This window comes from Myotis nattereri (genome assembly GCF_964212035.1).
Source record: "Myotis nattereri genome assembly, chromosome: 7".
Taxonomy (NCBI): Eukaryota; Metazoa; Chordata; class Mammalia; order Chiroptera; family Vespertilionidae; genus Myotis; species Myotis nattereri.
In genome coordinates this window covers 64,185,865-64,207,013 of record NC_138082.1, presented here as the reverse complement: position 1 = coordinate 64,207,013, position 21,149 = coordinate 64,185,865, and the positions used below count along the sequence as shown (strand labels likewise).

At 43.5% G+C, this 21,149-nt stretch overlaps 1 protein-coding gene across 1 annotated transcript in view; it reads left to right on the top strand.

The window, feature by feature from the left end:
- The first annotated feature begins 301 nt into the window (after window positions 1–301).
- The window catches only part of KIF5C (kinesin family member 5C), a 148,239-nt gene continuing 127,391 nt past the window's right edge, over window positions 302–21,149 (top strand). Inside the window, exon 1 of the mRNA XM_081096406.1 lies at window positions 302–814. Coding sequence (XP_080952532.1) covers window positions 689–814 — 126 coding nt within the window. The 5' untranslated portion in view covers window positions 302–688. The remainder of the gene's footprint in view (window positions 815–21,149) is intronic.

Genomic DNA, 21,149 nt, shown 5'->3' with positions numbered 1-21,149 from the left:
CAGAAAAATAATGCTCCATAACTGTTGTGTTGAGCTGTAGAGATGATATAGACTTGGTTATTTATAGAGATTTTCACCGGGAGTAGTGGGTATGACCTCCATCCTGTGCTTGGCTTGGGCAGGCAGACCAGACCCGCAGGCTTTTGGAGATTGCACCGGGCACCCCAAAAGCCCACTCCAAGCATCCTTGTCCTTCCACCTGCGGGTGGAACGACTACAGGTCCCAGGATGCTCCGCGCTCAGAGCGGGCGGGTCTCAGCCTTGCGGCTCTCGCCCCGGGAGGGCCGGGGGAGGCGGGGCCGGGCGGAGGGCGGGCCGGGAGCGCGCTGGTGCTGATGCGGGATGGCTGAGCGCGCAGGGGCCCGGGAGCTCTGAGCCGGGCGAGCCTCGCAGCCTGCGCATCGCCTGTCCGCCGGCCGCGTGGTCGCGGGCAGTCCGGCCGGGGCGCAGCGCGGGGCCGGCGCGGGGAGGTCTGCAGCCGGCGGGGCCGGAGGCTGAGAGGCTGCACCCACCCGGTCTCCGAGCGGCGGGAGCTGCCCATCCTCCGAATCCGCGATGACCTGCTGAGAAGCTCCGTGGCGGCTGCTGGAGGCGGCCTCGCTGCGGGCGGCGCGGTTCGCGGCCTCCTCCCTCGTCGCCGATCCCGGCCCCCCACCCTCCCCGCGCCCCCTCCCCGCCGCCGGCCGCGATGGCGGACCCAGCTGAATGCAGCATCAAAGTGATGTGCCGGTTCCGGCCCCTCAACGAAGCGGAGATCCTCCGCGGGGACAAATTCATCCCCAAATTTAAAGGCGACGAGACCGTGGTCATCGGGGTAAGTGGCCGGGGCGTCCGGTCTCCCCTCCTGCTTCGCGCCGCAGACCGGCTCCCCGACGCCCCAGACCGAGCCCAGAGGTGCTCGGGCAGCCCCTTCGGACACCCCCGCGGGCTGCCTTCTCGGGTGGACTAGACCGGAGACCCCCTGCCCTTGCACCGGAGTTCCCTCCCGGGCGGGTGGAGGGGCGTCGAGGCGGCGGGGCGGGCCCAGGTGGGGAGGATGGGGGTGGGGGGCGAGGAAGGGTTCGGCGTCGCCATTGTTCGCGGGGTGGGGGCCCGGGTGGGCCTTTTGTTCCCCTCCCTGTTCATGCCGCGTGGGGAGGGGAGGTCCAGGGTGCCCCCAGGCCGGGATGTCCAGGCTCCCCTTCAAAGTATGAGCTCGGCAAACCCACAAATGATTGCAGGGGTCAGTTCGATTTATCGAACATTTTTTACCTTTTCTCACCATCTATGCAAAAGAAGGAGGAAAAAAGGTACTGGAAAAACCCGTGGCCTGGACGCGGAGCTCCCACGGCCGTGTAGACGCGGCTCCCCGCGGCGTTTCACCTTGCTTTGCGCGCTGAAGGCGGGGTGCAGGGAACCCCGCGGCCTGGTGTCCTCGGGAGGCCTGCTGTGCCTCCTGCTTTTTCTCCACCCCGGCTGCCTCGGACGTGGAGCCCGGGTCTGACCCCTCCCTAAATGGGGCGACTCCCCTACACGGTGCCCACCTCCCCTCGGATGTGTTTGGTGCTGAGTGGAGAGGACTGTGTGCCCACATCTGTGGGGCGAGGCGGCCCAGGACGCAGGCCGGCAGCCCCACTGTGCAGAGAGCAGAAGTTACTTTGTGTGGCGAGGGCCCCCTCTCCTCTGGATCTCCCTCACTCTCCCCTTCCCCCGCCGACCCCCTCCCCTGCAGATGGGGCTGCTGGTGGGGGGAGGGAATACCCTGAGTGTTTAGTTCTTAGAGGAATATGTCAACTGAAATAAACTAGCTTTGTTTCTCACTCTTCTCCCCTCCCCCCCGCCGCTCCCCTCCCCCCTCCCCCTTCCCCAGCGTGTGTAGCGGCGGGTGCCCTCTTTGTATGTGAGCCGCGTGGGGAGAGACCGAGTTAACGGGAGCCTCGCGATCCCCGCTGACACGCGTTCCTGGCAGCCCGCTCCGCTCGGGGCTGCTGATGCAGCCTTCCCGGCCCGGCATTGATTAAGTGATGTCATCCCGATCACTGAGCATGCTCCGACCAGCCCCCTCCCTGCCATTCCCCCAGTGGCTGGTGTATTTAGGTCAAGTGATGGACGGGTGACAATTTATAGAGGGTCTCAGGCAGAGTCTGCCAGGCCTTTCTCAAACCAGAGGCGACGCCTGCCTGCCTGCCCCGGCCGTTCCCTGCATCTTCGCCAAGGCTGCGGCGCCGCCCAGGGCCCCCTGGGACTGGCAGGTGCGAAGTGTACCAGGAGGCGGGCACTCTCCTCTGGAGGGGACCCCGGCAAGGCTCCGACCTTGGCGCCTGGGCGTCATGTACCACCCTGAGAAGGGCAGCGCCCCGGATGACCCTTTCTCAGTCCTCATTTTCACAGTCACCAGGACACTGGCTGCTAACTGGTCGGTGGCTGGGGGATCTTTCTGGGAGGTGACCTCTGAGGGTTGGAGAGAGGAATTTTTTCTGCTTCATGTTAAATTGAAGAGAAGGTCTATGCTGCAGCTATGGATGAGGAGGAAAAGTCTGTAATTAACGGCAGATAGGGGATATTGATCTATCCATGGCCGGTGCATGGGGCAAATAGTAAGTTGTTTGGATTACACCCCTGAGCTGGGATCAGCCTACAGTCTGGGCTTAGAGTGGGAGTTACTGGGGACATCCAGTCCCTGCCCCTTGCCTTGTAACAATTTTTTAAAACAAATAATTGTGCAGCACTAGAACATGTCTGGTGACCCCTTTTTTTTTCCTCTCTCAGAAGTTTTAAAGAATAGCTTGGAGAAGTTTCTTCTTTTTCTCCTCCTCCTCCTCCTCCTCCTCCTCCTCCTCCTCCTCCTCCTCCTGTTTCTAAAAGCGATAGACCAGGACTAACAAAGTGGAGTAATACAGGGCGGGGCAAACATAGGTTTACAGTTGTGAGTACTCAAAACAAAGTTTATTCTTGTATTATTGTTTTCCATACAAAAAATTGTAAATCTACTTTTGTCCCACACTGTATATCATCCTGTTTAATCTGTGTGCAAGCGAGAGATTAAACAGAGATCCTTAATTTTAGGGTTATATTTATTTAATATTATGATATTACTGTGAGGGTGTATTTCCTATCTAAATGTATATGTTATTGTCCAAATCAATGAAAGCAAATGATATAAAATAAATTTTACCATTAAAATGGTCACCATATAAAAGAAGTAATTTAAACAATTGTGTCTGTGAATACACATGTAGCTCTTCAACTATAAAGTTAAATTTTTGTATTAATCCTTTAATATAACAGTTTTCAATTTTAAGATAAATTTCTTATTGAAATAGCGCATTCCTATAGAAAGGTGTAATCATAATTGGACAGCTTGATGAATTTTTATAAAATAAACACTCCCTTGTAATCACCTCTCAAACTAAGAAACAGACATTTTCAGGACCCCAGAAGTCCCCCTCGTGTCCCTTCCTGGGCTACTTCCTCCTGCTTTAAGGCAACCACTGTTCTGACTTCTAATGCCATAGATTAGTTTTGCTTCCTTTTTTTTAAACTTTACATACATAAAACCAAACAATATGTTTGCTTTTGAGTGTGGCTTCTTGTGCTCAACGTTATGCTTGTCAGATTCATCCAGGCTGTGGCGTGTGGCAGGAGCTTGTTCATCCTCACTGTTCTGTAGTATCCCACATGAATGTAGCACAGTTTGTTTGTTCATTAACTGTTGGTAGCCATCTGGATAGTTTCCAATTAGGGGCTAATGTAGACAGAGCTGCTATGAACATTCTCTTACACACCTCTTTTGGTGAGTGTGGGTACGGAACAGAAAACTGCTGGATGCTGAAGGGTGTTGGGACTGGGGTTGGCATGTGCTAGGACCCTTGCCATTCCTCATTCATAACGTGTAACTAAGGGAAATGACAGTTCTGGCAGCCTGTGTCAGGTTTTGTACACTGAGTAGAGTAACTCCCCCGTCAGTTCAGTTGGAAACAGCCCAGGTAGCTCAGTTTCAGGTGGAGACTGCCTAAGGTGGGTCCTCCCTTCCTTACTTGCAGGAATGTAGTTTGTGGGGGTGACCCAAGAAGCCCAGAACCATCCAGAAATGCCAGTAACCTTCACCCACAACAGAGACCAGTAAAGAATGAATTTCTGTGGAGTTAGCTGTTAGTCTAAATTCAGAATCCCAGAAATTCTTTCTGTTTTTGAAACTGGGGTAATTTGTTTTCCTCTTTAGAGTCCTGTTAAAATCTTAAGGAAATGTATGCGAACAGGGAGATTTTGGAGGTAGAGTTTCTAGATTTCTCTTTTTGAGAAAAATGTCCTGTCTTGCAGGAATCATCTCTATTTTTCTGCATTTTTTTTTCAGCTCCTGTGCAAAGCTTTCTTCCCCTGATCTCCCCAGCCACTCTCTCTCCCCACTTTGAACTCCTGTGGCGTTTATTTTGTATATGATCATGTAATCTTTTGCCTTAGGTTATTATTAATTTTGATCATCTGTCTGATGGCATTGTAAGCCATCTGCAGAGAGAAACAAGGACCTTCTGTGTTTTGCTTCTTTGTACTCCCAGAGCCTTCTCCATAGAAGACATTTAACAAATGTTTATTGATCTCTTTGTTGAGTCCAGCAGTCTTTACTTTGGCATATTTAACTTATTTTATGGACTTTTAGTTGGCTGTAGACTGTGAGGAGTAGTTAAGAAACAATTTTAAAGAGAAGTGCTATTCCTTTGAGCAGGCCAGGTAAATAGCATCTACTCTACTAAAAATGCTGTGAGAGAGCTACGTTCAGCTTTGTTATAAAGTAGGAGACCTAAGGACACTGGCGGTGATCTAGATGTAGAGGGTGGGGTGGCCTAGTGATTAGCAAGGGATGCCACGTTAATTCTACAGAGAAATAGATTGGGTTTACGGCATTTCTCGGAGTACTCCTACATTATCTGCTGAAAATTCTGGCGAGTCATCCATTACTTTGGGCTCTGCCTGTTGGTTTTGATGCATGTTTGTTGATGGAAACGGTCTTGGAGAGTCCACGGTAAGGCTCTTTGAAATGGATTTGCACACTTAAGTTTGGAGCTTTCCTTTCATTCTCTGGTTCCAAGTCCTGGGAAAGCGGGTCTTAAAGATGGGTGCTTCCTCCCGAGACCTGCACGTCCCAGCCTGTTTGAGAGCCAAAGCAAAGCATCAGCCACGGATCCTGAGCTGGTGAGTGGTGTGGAAAGGGGCCTCTGTCTGCAGGAGCTTCGCTTAGTTCTGGGCAGTGGATGGGCAAGGAAGGCAGGAGTTGGGACAGAGACAAAGTTCCAAACCTCAGTTATCTCTGTGGTGATTGAGGACTGAAGAAGTGAGGAAATATGGCTAGAACTTTTCTCTTGTCTATAGTGATGGTCTTTAAAAGCAAGAGCATTAAAATTTTTTCTTTGTAAATTTATGCACCGTCAAATCTCTCTCTCTCTCTCTCTCTCTCTCTCTCTCTCTCTCTCTCTCTCTGTATTTTGTAGGGAGTTTGACAAATACAGCGTTATGTAGTTATGCTGTATTAGTTTTCTGTTGCTGCTGTAACAAATTAACTTCACACTTGAGGCTTTAAACAACGTGGGTTTATTATCTACAGTTTCCATGGGTTAGAAGTCCACCAGCTCAGCTCTTTTCAGAGTCTCATAAAGCCAAAACCAAGGTGGTGTTGGCAGGGCTATGTTCTTTTCTGGGGGACTAAGGGAGAATCCATGCTTTTGCTCACTCAGGTTGATGGCAGAATTCAGTTCTTAGGGTTGTAGGACTAAGGTCCCCATTTCCAAGCTGTCAGCCTGGGCTACTCTCAGGTTCTAGCCAATTTCTGCAACTTAAAAACCCAGCAACGGCTGAGTCCCTCTCATGCTTCAAATTTCTCCTGTCTCTGCTTCCATGGCAAGTCTCTCTCATTAATTATTGCCTCCCTCTTCCACTTTTAAGGGCCCTTGTGATTATACTCAGCCTACACCGATAATCAGATAATCTCCCTATTTTAAGGTCAGCTGATTAGCAACCTTAATTCCATCTGCAAAGTACCTTTTATCCTTAATGTTCACATATTCACAGATTTTCAGGGTTTAGAGTATGAACATGGTTTGGGCCCATTATTCTGTCTACCACATACCACCATTAAAAAAAAAAAAAAGCCATCATGTAGTCAAACCTTCTCCTCTCTCTTAACCCCTGGCAACCACTTATCCGTTCTTCTGTAAATTTGCCTTTTCCAAATTGTCATGAAAATGGAATCATATATTAAGTATCTTTTTTAGTCTGGGTTCTTACACGTATCAACAGTTCTATTTTTTTATTGCTTAGTGGTATTCCATTAGATTGGTGCACTGCAGTTTGTTTATCCATTCATCTGTTGAAGGGCATTTGTGTTGTTTCCAGCTTGGGACGATGATGCATAAAGCTGCTCTATACCTATGTATATAGGTTTTTGTGTGAGAATGAAGTTTTATATCTCTTGGATGAGTACTCAGGAGTGGGATTGCTAACTAGATCATACTTAACTCTATGTTTAATTCTAAGAAAGTGCCAAACAGCTCTGGCCCGGTAGCTCAATTGGTTAGACTTAGAGCGTCATCCTGATACTCCATTGTGGGTTGGATCCCTCCCTGGTCAGGGCACATACAAGAATCAACTATTGAACCCACAAATAAATAGAACAACAAATTAAGGTCTCTCTCTCTCTCTCTCTCTCTCTCTCTCTCTCTCTCTCAAATCAATCAATAAAAATTAAAAAAAAAAAACCCAACAAAACTGCCAAACAGTTTTCCAAGGTGGTTGTACCATTTTGCATTCCCATTTAAAAGCAGTAACATTTTAAGCTAGGGTTTAAAGAGTTTATTCAGTTGGCACACTGAGTGAGTATTAATAGTGTTCAGTAGTGTTGAAATATATCAGTCCTTCACTCCTTGGTGCCCTAAATTCAGGGTTGTTTACATCACCTGAAACTGGATTAGTGGTTGCCTGTAAATATACCTTCTGAAACCCTGGAATGAGGGAACACATGAGAGTAGCCATAATCTGTCATGTGTCTCTGGAGGCTACTCACTGTGGTGCACACAGTCGGTGCTACATAAATGAATGGAGTGGATGGAGGCATCAGGGAGAGGCAGACAGAAAGTATGGATTTACTAGCTGGCTGTAAGGCTTTTAAAAAGCTCCTTAGCTTCTCTGGGCCTCAACCCGCTCATTTAAAGTGGGGATAATTACTTTGGTCGTAGGGTCATTTGGTTGAAATGAAATGAAGTGGTCAAAACGGAATCTGGCACAGAGAAAATGCTCAATACATGCTAATTACCTCCCATGTTTCCTAATTCCCTCGTAATTTTCCTCATTTTCAGAGTTATCTTTGTCCCTCAAATTATTGGCTTTAACTCTGACTATCCCCTGAAAACCCTCGTACATCCTCATTTCTTAGGCATTTGTTCACCCAGCTCACTCAGAATAGACACTCTTAGCTTATTTGTAGAATTTCTAACCATTCATGGGGGCAGAGCCCATCTCTCATTTCCTTATTTATAGACTTATCAGCTGTTCCTTTTATCTACAATGATCATATATAGGATTGTGTGTGTGGAGTGTGTGTGTGTGGAGTGTGTATGTGTGGAGTGTGTGTGTGTGTGTGTGTGTGTGTGTCCATGTCCTCCTCATGTAAATTATAAGTTTCTCAGGGACACAGAACTGTTTTGTGTTTTTTAAATATCTTTGTCTCCTTTATTGTAGTTGTTTAGTAAGTACAGTATATCTTGATTGTTGAGGGTTCCTTTCCCTCCTGTTTCCTGCCTGGAATCAAGTCTCTGTAATTGCCAGTTTCTGAATTACCTTAAGTAACTTGGGCATCGCTGGGGAGTTCCCTCTGCCTCCACCTGTGCTTGTCTGGCCCAACTCCCCTGTTTAATGACTATGTTTTCCACTCTCAGCTCTTCTCCCTCCTTCAAAATAGGAAGCCTCCTCCACCTTTGGGTCCCCTTTAGTCCCTGCCTCAGAATGATCACCTGTGTCTCCTTATTAAACAAACAAAAACAAAGCCACCTATCCCCTAATGCTTTCTCTCTAATTAAAGAAAAAGTAGCCCCTTGACAGATCCCATTTCACCTTATTTCTCTCAGGTTTTTCATGAAGTCCTATTTTTTTTTTTTTTTTTTGGTGACGAAAGCTCCTCCTTTAACCCATTTGCTGCACATCAATCAAGTTCCTTTTAGTAGGAATTGAGTTGTTGAGTCTGTGGTTATTTGCAAATATTACATAGCCTGAGAGAAAGTGGAGTTTTAGATCACTATGATGTACCTTCCCAGCACCCATCCTGGATACCAGTCAGGCAGTCCAAGACGAACTCCCAGCTCTGTGACTTCTTGGCTGTGTGAACTTGGACAGATTGCTAACCCACACTGAGTTCCAGCTTCCTGGCCTGGGGAATGGGGAGAACAACACTGTCCGTGTTCTGGGGTTGTGGACGTTGTAGAGTGCTGAGCACGGTGCTGGCACATCGCAGGCCTTCAGAAAATGTGCTACTTGGGACCCACTAGTGGGGATTTCTCTGTACTCTTGTCAGACTTCCTAATCTGCGAAGGCCCAGACCCTTCACAGTTTCCCCAGTATCCTCAGGTTGTGTTAAGAGAAAATTATTGTGACAGTGGTAAACATAGTAAGGAAGTGATTGCCATTGGTGTCAACACTGAAGTGATTGCCATTGGTGTCAACACTGTTGCAACAGGGGAGAGAAATCAGGCTCGACTCCAAATGCAAATACAAGTGGAGCAGGATGAGGGGTCGGTGGGTGGACAGTTACTCAGAGGGGACATACGGGGTGGGGGGAATTCTTGCTGAACTGACCTAGCAGGATTCTTCCTGAAGGCAGGCCAGATAACCAAGGTATCAAGATGTTGGTACTGAGGTATCGAGGGTGATGAGATATTCGGGGTGAGGGTTCTCTCTACACTGCCTTAGCAGGGCTCTTGCTAAAACCAGACTCTGCAGGGACAGACCTGGAAGTCCAAGGTTGAGGCCCAGTTGAGAAGAGATTCTCAGAGGAGCCTGACTCAAGTTTGATTAAGGAGCGAGTCTTTGTCAGAGGGAATCCAGATGCTTCCGTGGGGGGCATTCAAGGCCCTCCATATTCTGGGCCTGCCTATCTTCCTAACTTCACCCAATGTTCCATCTGTGCTGCCCTCTTCTGAAAAGATTAGGCATCTCAGTACCTCCCTACCAACAGCTGCTCACACCCCGCATGCCTAGGATGATGGTCCTCAGAGCGTACTGCATGGCAAGCATCCCTTTACCTTGAGAATCTCATCCCATGGTGCCCCCCTGATATTTTTCTGATCAGCCCCTCTTCCCTCACCCTTGGCCAGGTTAGACCCTTCCTGCTGTGAACCCCTTGTACCATGCACAGCTCCCGGCTCAACTTCCCAAGAACTGCATTTCTTTGGGTATGTGTGTCCTTTCCTCCAATTAGACTGAGAGCTAATGTGATTTTCAGCTATTATTTATTTAGTTCCATTTATTTCCATCTCCAATGCCTGGAACAGTGCCGGGAACAGAGTAGGTGCTCAGTACATGATGTCTTTTGAAAGAGATGGAAGAATGCTGTCTCTTCTAGGCTGTCAGATGTCAGAGCCTGGAGATATTTGGCATCTTTCCAGCTCTGGTAACTTGTTTTTCCTACTTGGGCATCTTCATGGCTTTATTGTTATTGCTTTAAAAATAATAGCTTTTTCAGGGGTCCTGATAGATTGCAAGCTCATTGCGGGGGGGGGGGGGGACTTAAACCATTCAGAAAGCATGAAGGCAAAAATCACTTTTAATTTTATGAGCTAGAAAACACCATTGTTAACATCCTATTGTTTATTCCAGCTCTTTTCTATTCATAAAACAACACATTTTGTTTTTAAAACAAAGATATGACTTTACAAAATCTGTTTTGAAACCTACAGTATACTCAGACATCTGCATTTTTAAAGGTTACATGTCATTCCATCATATGTCTTGTCAGTACTTCATTGAGTCATTCCCTACTGATAGCTATTTGGGTTTTTCTTTTCTGTTATAAACAAAAGGGTGATAAACATCAGTGCCCACATTTCTTTGTGCACTTGGCCAATTATTTTGTTAGAATACATTTCTAGAATTGGGGTGGCTGGTCAAAGGATACAGATGGTTTTAAGGCGTCCATTGTTTTTGAGAGGGAGCAGTTCAGAGATGATGAACTGTCTTCTGTTTTATACTCTCACTTCTTTGCTTATTACCCCATAGAATTGCTGCCTTTTGTCTCACAAGGCCTCCATCCCTTCATACCTGAGTTAAATTAAATTCTTACAGAAAGTGTGCGTCGTCACACACTTTAACCCACGGATAGAGAACATGGCAATGCCTTCATACATGTGATGTAAACCATAGGATTTTGTAGGCTGTTTCTTGTCCGTTTCAATATCCTGAAGGATGTTGTCTCTTGGTGGTGATCAAAAGCTAAATCTGTCTCTTGAGGCAGAGAGAGAGAGATAAGAGGCCAAGATTGTAATCTTCAAGAAAAGGAAGGTAAGCTATGCCTTTCTTCTTGGCACTGACATTGAATGGCCTGTGGTATCTTCTGGGCAGTGGTAAGTTGAGAAGGGATAAAATAGTCCCCCTCAAAAATGCCCTAAAAAGAGCTTTCCCCCTTGATTACTAGGTACTCTTTTAAAAAACTTATTATATAAAATTTTTAAATTATGCCAAAAATAGAAAGAATAACAAAATATACCCCCCATGAGCTGGTTTTAACCATCATCAATAAATTGGCCAAACTTATTATATTTTCCTAACCTTTCCCTCCAAAATCACTTGATTGTTTTAAAATGAAATCTCTTTTTAAAAATTGAATTTATTGGAGTGACATTGATTGAAGTGAAACATCTCAAATTATTTTATCCCTAAATTGTAATATGTATCTTTAAAAGATCAGGACTCTTAAAACCATACTAAGTTTATCAAATGAAAATATGAACAATTCCTTAATGCCAAATGTCCAAGTCCACCTCCCCCCCCCCCCCATTGCCTCATAAATTCTTCTACATTTGGTTTGCTAACATCAGAATACCAGCTACTATTAATTGCAAGTGAGGAGAGGAAGGAATGCTCATACATTTACCTCTGGAAACAAGAAGGAGGCGTTGGTATAGACTCACAAACACACAAAGCAGTCAGGGCTAATGAAGATTTCCAGCCCATCTCCCTTAACCATGGGCACATCCAGTTATCTTTTTAATAGACCAAGGCTGGCATTGCAGTGTCAGGAAGACAAGCTATTTAGAGAGCTTCATGTTTTATAGCGTTTCTCCTGCTGCTGCTTTCCCTTGCTTTAGTCACCTTGCATCAGCTTCAGGAAAGCAGGCAGGTACATCACTCATTTGTCTTCCAAGATCAGTGCCCACCCTTATTAGCTCGGTACCAACTACATTTAGAGCAATTCTTTTAGGTGTGTATACGTGTATTAGTATTTATTACCTTTTCAGTCAATGAATAAATGAATACCCATCCTCGATGTGAATTGAAGACTAGAAAATAAGTCCACAGAGCTGACGGGAAAGCATAGAGGTGAGTACAGAATTCAGTGCAACACAGCTCTTTAAGGAAGGAGGTTTGTAGTTCTGTTTTTATTTTTCCTTTCTTTACTCATAAAAAAAGAACAGACTTTTGCCCAGCTGGTGTGGCTCAAGTGGTTGAGCATCGAACTATGAGCCAAGCGGTCACAGGATCTATTCCTGATCAAGTCACATGCCCGGTTGCGGGATCGATCCCCAGTAGGGGACGTGCAGGAGGCAGCCTATCGATGTTTCTATCTCTATCCTTCTCCCTCCTCTCTTTAAAATAAATAAAAACATTTTCTTTTTTTAAAAAGAAAAAAAACTTTTGGAGGAGGATGTGAGTATAGAAAAAGTGCAAACATCCCGATAATTTATACTGCAACTTCCTTGACTGCAGGATATGGTATGGTCGGAAGAGCTGCAGATCAATAATATCATTTTAGAAGCATTTTATTTAAAGATCTTGGCTACACACTTTTGGGTTGACAAGTCCCAGGGACTCTTCCTTTCCCGGGATCTCTTTTAGAGCGATCTCTCCCATTCTTTTTTTTTTTTTAAATATATTTTATTGATTTTTTACAGAGAGGAAGGGAGAGGGATAGAGAGTTAGAAACATGGATGAGAGAGAAACATCGATCAGCTGCTTCTTGCACACCCCCCACTGGGGATGTGCCCGCAACCAAGGTACACGCCCTTAGCAGGAATCGAACCTGGGACCTTTCAGTCTGCAGGCCAATGCTCTATCCACTGAGCCAAACCTGTTAGGGCAATCTCTCCCATTCTTAACATCTCATTTTGCCTCATGAGGAAACGAAGAGCAGTCTGCTTCAATTGTCTGAGGAGGTCATATCATAGTTTTTTTTTCTGAACCAACTGTCTGGCACCTCACTCCTCAAAGGTTATTGATTTTCATCTGGGGACCTGGGGAAATAACTTCATCTGACATCAGAAACTTTGGCGTAGTCTTGGGGTGGGGAGCTTGTATTTCCCTTTCATAGTCAGTCACCTCCTGCCCCACAGAGAGGAACAAATGCCAATCTGATTGGTCAGTGTCCAAACCTCTGTTGGTCCTGGTTGCTGGTGGGCGGGATCCCATGGGAGGCAGTTCCTTCCTGTGTCTGGCCTCTATAAGCCAACCACGGCAGGATCTGGCTTCCTGGGCTGTCTTCCAGGGGCTGTTTTTTTTGTTTTTTCTTTTTAAGTCGCTCTATCTGCTGCTGAGTGGACAAGTGAGGCTGGATGCACAGATTCAGGCCCAGGTGGGCTGGTCTGCAGGTTCAGAAGAGGTTGGGCTGCAGGATGGTCTAGAGGTGAGGTGAGGAGAGTAGGAAGACCACATAAGCCTTCTTACCTGAGACGCTGGCCAGCTTCAGTATTGGGATGATATGGGCTGGCACCCTACCCAGGTGGGGCCTTATACCTGCTGTGATGCGCCTGTGCAGAGCACACTTGCCCACCCAGTGAAGAGGAGGGGTGACTGTTAGGGGAGTCTGGGTCCCTGGCATTCTTGGGTCCCTGGTACTAGTGTCATCATGGTGGCATCAAAGCCTTCTCCTAACTACTAATAGTTTATTTACATATTTGTGAAAAGTAGACGTTAGAAGGAAAGTGTTTAGCTCTTCTGTAATAATTACTAAGCAACACAACCTACTAATTATCTGTTCAGACAAGTGGGAGAGTCATGTGTGGCAGGAGAAACACACAGAACAATCAAGGCTAATCAAGATCTCCAGCCCATCTCCCTTAACCATGGTCATCTACACCCAAAGTACTATATGCAACTAGTGTGCTGTAAGAATTTTTAAAACGTGCAATATCTGACTATTTAGTCAGAGGTACTGACCATTCCCCCCTTAGATTGTCAAATGAAAAAATGATAACAGCCAACACAACAATAGCCATTCACATTGGTGAATGAATCAAAAGTATACCTTTTTTTTCTTTTTGGTCAGAGCGTCAAAAGATATATTTTGTGGTATGCCATAGAATTTTAGTAGTTTATGTGTGCCATAAGATGAAAAAAGTTGAAAATCACTCTTCTAGAGTAACAATGCTTGTTATGCGTGTCTGTTAAATGTTCCTTAATAAATATGGCTCTTGATAAAGATTGGCTTGAAGATGTATTTTAAGCAGTATTTTCTGGTCTAGACATTTATCCAAAAGAGCTTATAAAGGGGAAAATATACTCCTACTTAATACTTTGTTTCCTTAGTTCTATGGAACACAGATATGAAGAGGGAGCATACAGATTAATGGAAAGCTTAAGTTAAACGAGTTCTTTATGACTAAGGAGTGGGCTTCACTGGAATAGTGTGCTGTGATACTGTCCAGAACAGTGGCCACTAGCCACCTGTGACTGTTACCCGGCACATTGTCCTTGAAAAATTAGTCCAAATTAGGATGTAAAGTAAATATAAAATGTACTCTGGTTTTTGAAGACAGTACAAAAGAAGGAATGTAAAGTATCTCAATGTTTTGTATTCATTGCATGTTGAAATGATAATACTTTGGATATATTGGGTTAAAAACATTAATAAAATGAGTTTTTCCTTTTTGCTTTGATGTGACTACTAGCAAATTTAAAGTTACATGTGTGAGTTGCATTTTTGGCTGTTATTATTTTTTTATTGGACAGTGTTGCTTTTACATTAAGACCCTGGCATTCAGACTGTTGTCGCATTTGTTAACTTCCATTCCATTTTGGTGTGTTGAGTGAGGGCTTATTAGGTGTTAAGCTCAGTGTTAAGCATTTTACTAGCAGACTTACTGTATGTGCTAATAAGATGAGATCCCTGCCATCAGTAACCATATATATAACTCAGTGGTAGAAAGCAAGTAAAAAAAAGTATTATGCCGAGTGTCCAAAGAAAAGAGGAAACAAAGTCTTGTTGGGATTAAAAAGAGAGAGAGCAAGTCTAGTTGTGTCCATGGAAACAGACCTCAGGCAGAGGGGCCATTTGATCCTTACTTTGATGCAAATATAAAATTTGCTTTTTTATCTTCAGTCACTTTGCATTCCTAGGGAGCTGCTTTTGAACATTGTTAAGAAAAGACGTGAGAAGGGATGTGTGCCAGCCTCTGCCTCTCTTGTTGCTCCTCTCTCCCCCCTCAAATATTGTGACATTGAGGATTGCCACTGGGAGCTCCTGGGAGGAGCAGCCCACCCCAGTCCTGTAATTAAGTGCCAGCCATATGCGGCAGCCAGTTTGTGATACATTTGTAGTGGTTGACATTGAAAACACCAAGAGGTGACGCTGTGCATTGTCTTTGAAAAATGTCAGGACGCCGCCCTGCTGCCTGAGTCCTACCGCAGCCCGCCTGGGGACAGGACACCAGGCCTGCGCGCCCCGCCCTGCTCCCCACGCTGCTTGGATCGGCCTCCCCAGGGCTGGTTGGTGGTTTTTCATTTTCAGGCAAGGAGCACCTCTGTGATTGCAAATCTGTCCCTTACCTTCTGCCTCCATTCTGTCGCTAATGCTAGGAATGGCAACCCGCTAGTCCTGGGAATGCACTGCCTTTAGCCCAGGCGCCTTCTATTGAGGTCCCTCCACCCTGCGCAACAAAGGCGCCCATTAGGAGGCCCCGTGGTGGGAGGCGATGCTGTTGTGGGAAACCTAGGAAACGCTGCCTCTGTAGCTCCCAGGTGGCTTTGTCCTGGCTTCTGGGGGTGGGCTGCGGGGTGGGGAGGCTGCCTTGCAGGTGAAGGCCACATAGCTCTTTAGAGGAGTTGGCTCTGTGCTGGAAACTGCCTTCCACCCCCACTCATGCCCCTGTTTGTGTTGATTGGCACAAAATTGAGTTTTCCTCCTTTGTAAATGGCAAAAACGCCATGGTGCTAACACGAAAGCCCAGCAACAACAAAATCAGCCATAATCTCACCATCCTACATCATCCATTTTAATTTTTATACCCTCCCCTTTCCTCTCCTTTTTGATACAAAAATAATTTTTAAAAGTTATTTATTGATTTTAGAGAGAGAGGAAGAGAGAGAAACATGGATTTGTTGTTCCATTTATTTATGCATTCATTGGTTGGTTCTTGTATGTGCCCTGACAGGGATGGAATCTGCAACCTTGGTGTATGGGGATGACACTCTAACCAGTTGAGCTACCTAGTCAGGGCCTGTTGGTTACTACTTAACTTTTTTTTTTTTTTAAGTATAATTACAGACATATAGTTCTGCCTTTTTTCTTTCTTTTTACCTAAGTTTACTGTATATAAGCTCGTTAGTTCTGGGTTAGCCCACCAACCAGGTTCAGCATCCTATGGGCATCACTGGCAAAGCCAGGGCTAGGACAGAGAACCTGAATAAGATAAACTAAAAGAAAGGCAATATGAAGAGGAAACCTGGGTCAGGCAGAAAAAAGAGAAAAAAGTGCTATAGGTCCCCTTCCTTGGTGTCTTTGTTCTCTTGACTTACTATAGAAAACATGACACATTTCCTTTCGTACACAATTTAATTTGAATACAAAGTACTGCTCTCTATTGCATAGTTTGTCACTCTTTTTTGATGCCTTAATTATTGTGTTGAGTACTATTTATTTAAGAAACTTATTGGTTTGTGAAAGTTTTACCTATGAGTCTGGTTAAATCATAGGTTTTAAAAATATGATAAACTTGTACACACTCATGGTATAAAAATTAAAGAACACAGAAAGAGATAAAGGAAAAAGGAAGGACGGGGTAGAATTTTTACCTGGGAGAAAAGATATGTAAGGTGATCACTGTGTGTTTGAGGGCGGGAGCAAGCCTGAGGGCCATGTTCAAGGGGCCTGAGTATAGAGGAGTGATAAGGTGGTCCGATTAGACTAGACAGGAAGGAATCAGGTGTGGAGACTTTAAAGTGGGCTAGAGGAATTGAAATTTGATTTGGTTGACTTCATACTCTAGCCTGTAGCTGGTTCAGAAATGCTTCTACAATCATTTACCCTTAAATGCATGTGACCCTTCCCCTCAAACAACCCTTTTCTGGGTCCCACAGAGGCAGGTACTATTGCAGTTTGCTTTTCACAGTTCTGGACCTGGTAGTTCAATATGCAGTTCTTGTCCATTCCAAACGATCCAACTGTTTTGGGCTCTTGATTTATCACCCCAAAGGGTTAATACCTTATATCTTATTTAACCCCAATAGTTGAAGGAAGTTTTCCTTGCTACTGGTTATCATATATGATTCACCAAATTTCAAGGTATTTGATGCACAGTAAAGTAACATCACTGAAGCTGTATTTAACATAATGCTTTTCTGATGATATAGCTGTTTCCTGGAAGACTTTTGCATTACTGTTAATAACTGTCCAATTTTGAATATTGGGCATGTCAGAGGCCCCTCAGTGTACAATAGTAGTTTCATGTCTGTTGGTCTTGCGTATTTTAAAGGTAGAGGTGATAGGAAACAACCATGTAAAGTGGCTTAATTCTGGGAGAAATTCTTTAGCACTCAATTTCCTTCCTGAAGATAGAACTTACTCTGGAAAGTGAGTGTGGGAAGTTGCAGACAGGTGCTTTTCAACTTAGATGCTTAGGAGGAGCATATTTGGAGAAAATGTATCATTTTTTAAAAATTATTATTTAAGATATTTAATATTGATTTTTTGAGAGAGAGGAAGAAAGAGAAAGAGAGAGAGAGAGAGAGAGAGAGAGAGAAAGAGAGAGAGAAGAGGAGAGTAGAGGAGAGAGTCATCGAAGTGAGAACAAAACATCAATCGGCTACCTCTGACACCACCCTCTACTGGAGATTGAGCCCACAACCCAGCATGTGCCTGGATACCAGCAAACCTGTCGGTGCATGGGAGAACGCCCAACCAACTAAGTCACACTAGCCAGGCCTGTATTAATCTTTTTAAAGTTAAGGATAGCTTCTTTTTTATTTTCTATTTGCCTCACCACACCCCAAACACAACTCTAGGCATCAATGTGTTCAGTATAAATATTAGTTAATAGAGTGTCTTGATTAGCAGAACTACAGATAACATGTGTGTTACTGTTCTTCTCACAGACTATTTGATGAAGAGAAATTTTCTTCTCACACTAGTGAGGGTATATTCTTTCCTGATTGCTTGTAAAATGTAATTCTAACAGAGTAGTGATAGCATCTAATGAAATCTGCTTGACTTAACATTTATGTAAGCGCTTTACATATATTCACCCATTTATTTTAATTATACCATCTGATGAGGTAGCTACTATTGTCACAACCCCTCTCCCCATTCCACAGATGAGGAATCTGGAGAAGAGAAAGGTTAAGTAAATTTCCCAAGGTCACACAAAGTAAGTTGTGGATCTGGGATTCAAACGTAGGCAATGTAGCCCCAGAGTCCTGCTTTTAACTGTTTGCTATGTTGCATCTACAAGTTTGTTAATGCCAGGAGTTGAGAATGTTCAGGTGCACCACATGTTCTAAATTAGAGTTCCTCTTGGCCACTTGTCCTTTGAGTTATTCCTTGATAAAAGGGTTTGATGTCAGTTTAATGTAGGGAGTGGCTCAGATTCCCTGCCTCGTGGAGACTCGCTCTCCGGCTGCATCAACAATCCTGCAGTAGATACGCACTCCTAGCATTGCTTAACTTGGTGTTCGCCATCAGCAACCCATTGTGCTGAGACGCTGTTTGGGAACTGCTGTAGGAGAAGGGAGCTGTAAACTTGGGCTACAGGAAATGGAGGATATTTTTCTCTCTGTTGATTGCTCTTGCATTGATACCAGATTACGTACAAAGGTCAATTAGCTTCTCTTGTTGTTGCTATGATTTCCATATGAAAGACTCTTTAGGACACGGCAGAGAACAGAATGCCAGTCCTCTCAGGGTGTGGTGCATTTGCTAGGGAACCTCCTAGGCTAGACTTCTGGATGGTTTAGTGCACTATAAACCTACCTGGATCTGTCCCCAGTGAAAAGGATTATGATGCTTTTCTTATAAAAACATGTGTTCACTCTGCTCTTCTGTGTCTTAAAAGGGGAGAGGTTTATGTCTGCTTCTTGGATTTCTAAATCCATCTGTACATTCAATCATATTACTAAACTGTTTTCTAAAAATTGACAGATTTTAAAAGATACATAATGAAGATAATTTTTATCAACTTCAAACAATGACAGTTTTGTTTTCTTCTTTCCCAAAACATATACTTTTTATTTCTTATTTCTTTTCTTACTGTGTTGGATAGGACCTCCAGGACAATGTAAAATAACAAGGATGATAGCAGGAATCCTTGTCCTTTTCTTGCTCTTAAAGCAATCTTTGAGGTGCTTAGATATTCATTATTAAGGTAAGGGAAGTACCATCTATTTCTAGTTTTGTATGTTTTTTAAAATCATGAATACGTGTTGAAGATCTTGATTGCTTTTTGCTTTGATTGTAACTTGGAAAACATTCTCTGCTGGCTCTCCGCTCCTTCTAGTCTCTTGAACACTTTAGCTAAAATCTTCCTTCTGAAGTACTACTCAGGATATGTCAATTCTTTTTTTTTGTTTTTTTTTGTTTTTGTTTTTTTTTTTGTTTTTTTTTTTATTATTAGTTAAGGTATTACAAATGTGTCCTCATCCCCCCCTTTAACCCCCAACCTCCCCCCCGATATGTCAATTCTTTATTCAAAAACTTTTAAGACACTCCTTTGCTCACTAAAATAAATTTGAAATTCTCAGCTTGGTTCCTGAGATTCAGTAAAACCCTCCACAATATATTCCCTTCAGTCTTTTGCCATGATCACTCTACTTCACTTCTCTACCTTTCTCAAGTCTGAATATATACTATATCCCAACATTAGTCTGTACCTTCATTCACTCTTTCAGCTTTTTGTTCATGAGGTTTCCATCTCTTGGCGTGCCATTCCCATTTGTCTCTGACTCCTGAAATGCTCACCCTTGAAACTCACTGTAAGGCATTTCCTTTTGCCTTAGCTCTTCCCTTTTTGGAATTGCCCCACTTAAGAGTATGAGTTCCTCTCTGGTAGGGGGTTTGATTTTCTTTCCTCCCTCCCTCCCTTTTTCTTTCCTTCATAACTTTATTGAGCCATAATTGATATACATTATTTTTTTACAAAAATTTCTTCATTGTTGACAGTGTTAAATGTCTTCCATTTTCTCCTTTTGCCTCCCCTCCACCCAACCCTGATATGCATTGTTTGATTTATTTGCATATTCTCACCATATGAATAATAATGGGTACACAATACATGATGGAATGAATGAGTGACTGAAAGAATATTTCTTGTGATACTTATTGCTCATTTTTGTAATTATTTTTTGTTCTATTGCCCCTTTCTTTCTCCCTCCTGTCAGTTCCACCTGAGGACTAAGGGAGCTGCTCACGCACATGTTTCTTCTGTGAAATTCATCATCATTGGACCAGACTGCATACAGGCATTCCTTATGGAGCACAATCCATTTATCCTATCCTCAGCCAACGCACTGTCCTGTGAGAGATAGACAGACACACACAAATAATGGCAATATAGCTGATAAGTGATTAAATAATACTGAAGACTTATTGAGCATAAACACATTTAAAGTTGGGGGAAATTTTATAAAGTGGCTCCATTTCCAAAGGATAAAATTTATTTAGTATTTATTGATTATCCAAACTCTGTTTCATTCTACTCAGCTAGTCAGTTGGCAGCGCCAAAAAGGAAAGAAATTAGAGATTCATTAAGTATAGAAAATGGTTGTGTTGAAATGATTTCCTCTTCTACTAAATTGTAGAAGCCATACAAAAAATACTTTTCTCTTGATTCACAACTTATAAAATTATTTTAATTTGAACTGAAAGCCGGCATCACAAAGAAATTCAAAATTAAAGATATAAATATAAATGAACCACACTTAAAATTCTACTGATAGTCCTCATCTCTGAAAGGGAAATGTCTTTACATTTAAGCAGATGTAATTGCCTAAATTGCCTTGAAAGGAAAAGAAATAAGAGACTTCCTTCCTTGGATGTCTGTTTCCTGGTGTTTTCCTAATAACCAGGCTATATAGAGTGATTGAATTATTATAACCTGATAGCTATAATTTTCATTTCAAAAGAGTGTGGGTTAATTTTAGCTGAAGGTTACATGTCAAATACAGTAAGTAAGCATATGTGTAAAATATATAATAAATCAATACTGAGCCATCGGGTCTGAGGATCAAAATTATTTTAGATGAACCAATAAATTTGTCGTAAAGATGGTCAATTGTTCATCTGACTTTATTACTCAAGAAAATGAAACAGGGAAGGGATGATTAAAAAGACTGTGAAAGTAATCGCAAATGTTCAGTAGCTTCTTTTTGCTTCTTTTACTTTTTGACTTTTTTTCTAAATATAACTATTATGTAGACACTTTAGGATAATCAATAAAATTTAAGGAGTAAACTTTGGAAAGTAGAAATGTCCCATATCCCCTCTCTCCAGAATAACCGCTGTTAAGTGATGGGTGTTCTATTACTCCAACACCTTATTTTTACAAATTCAATTGTAAATATATATATTTTTAAATATATTTTATTGATTTTTTACAGAGAGGAAGGGAGAGAGATAGAGAGTTAGAAACATCGATGAGAGAGAAACATCGATCAGCTGCCTCCTGCACATCCCCCACTGGGGATGTGCCCACAACCCAGGTACATGCCCT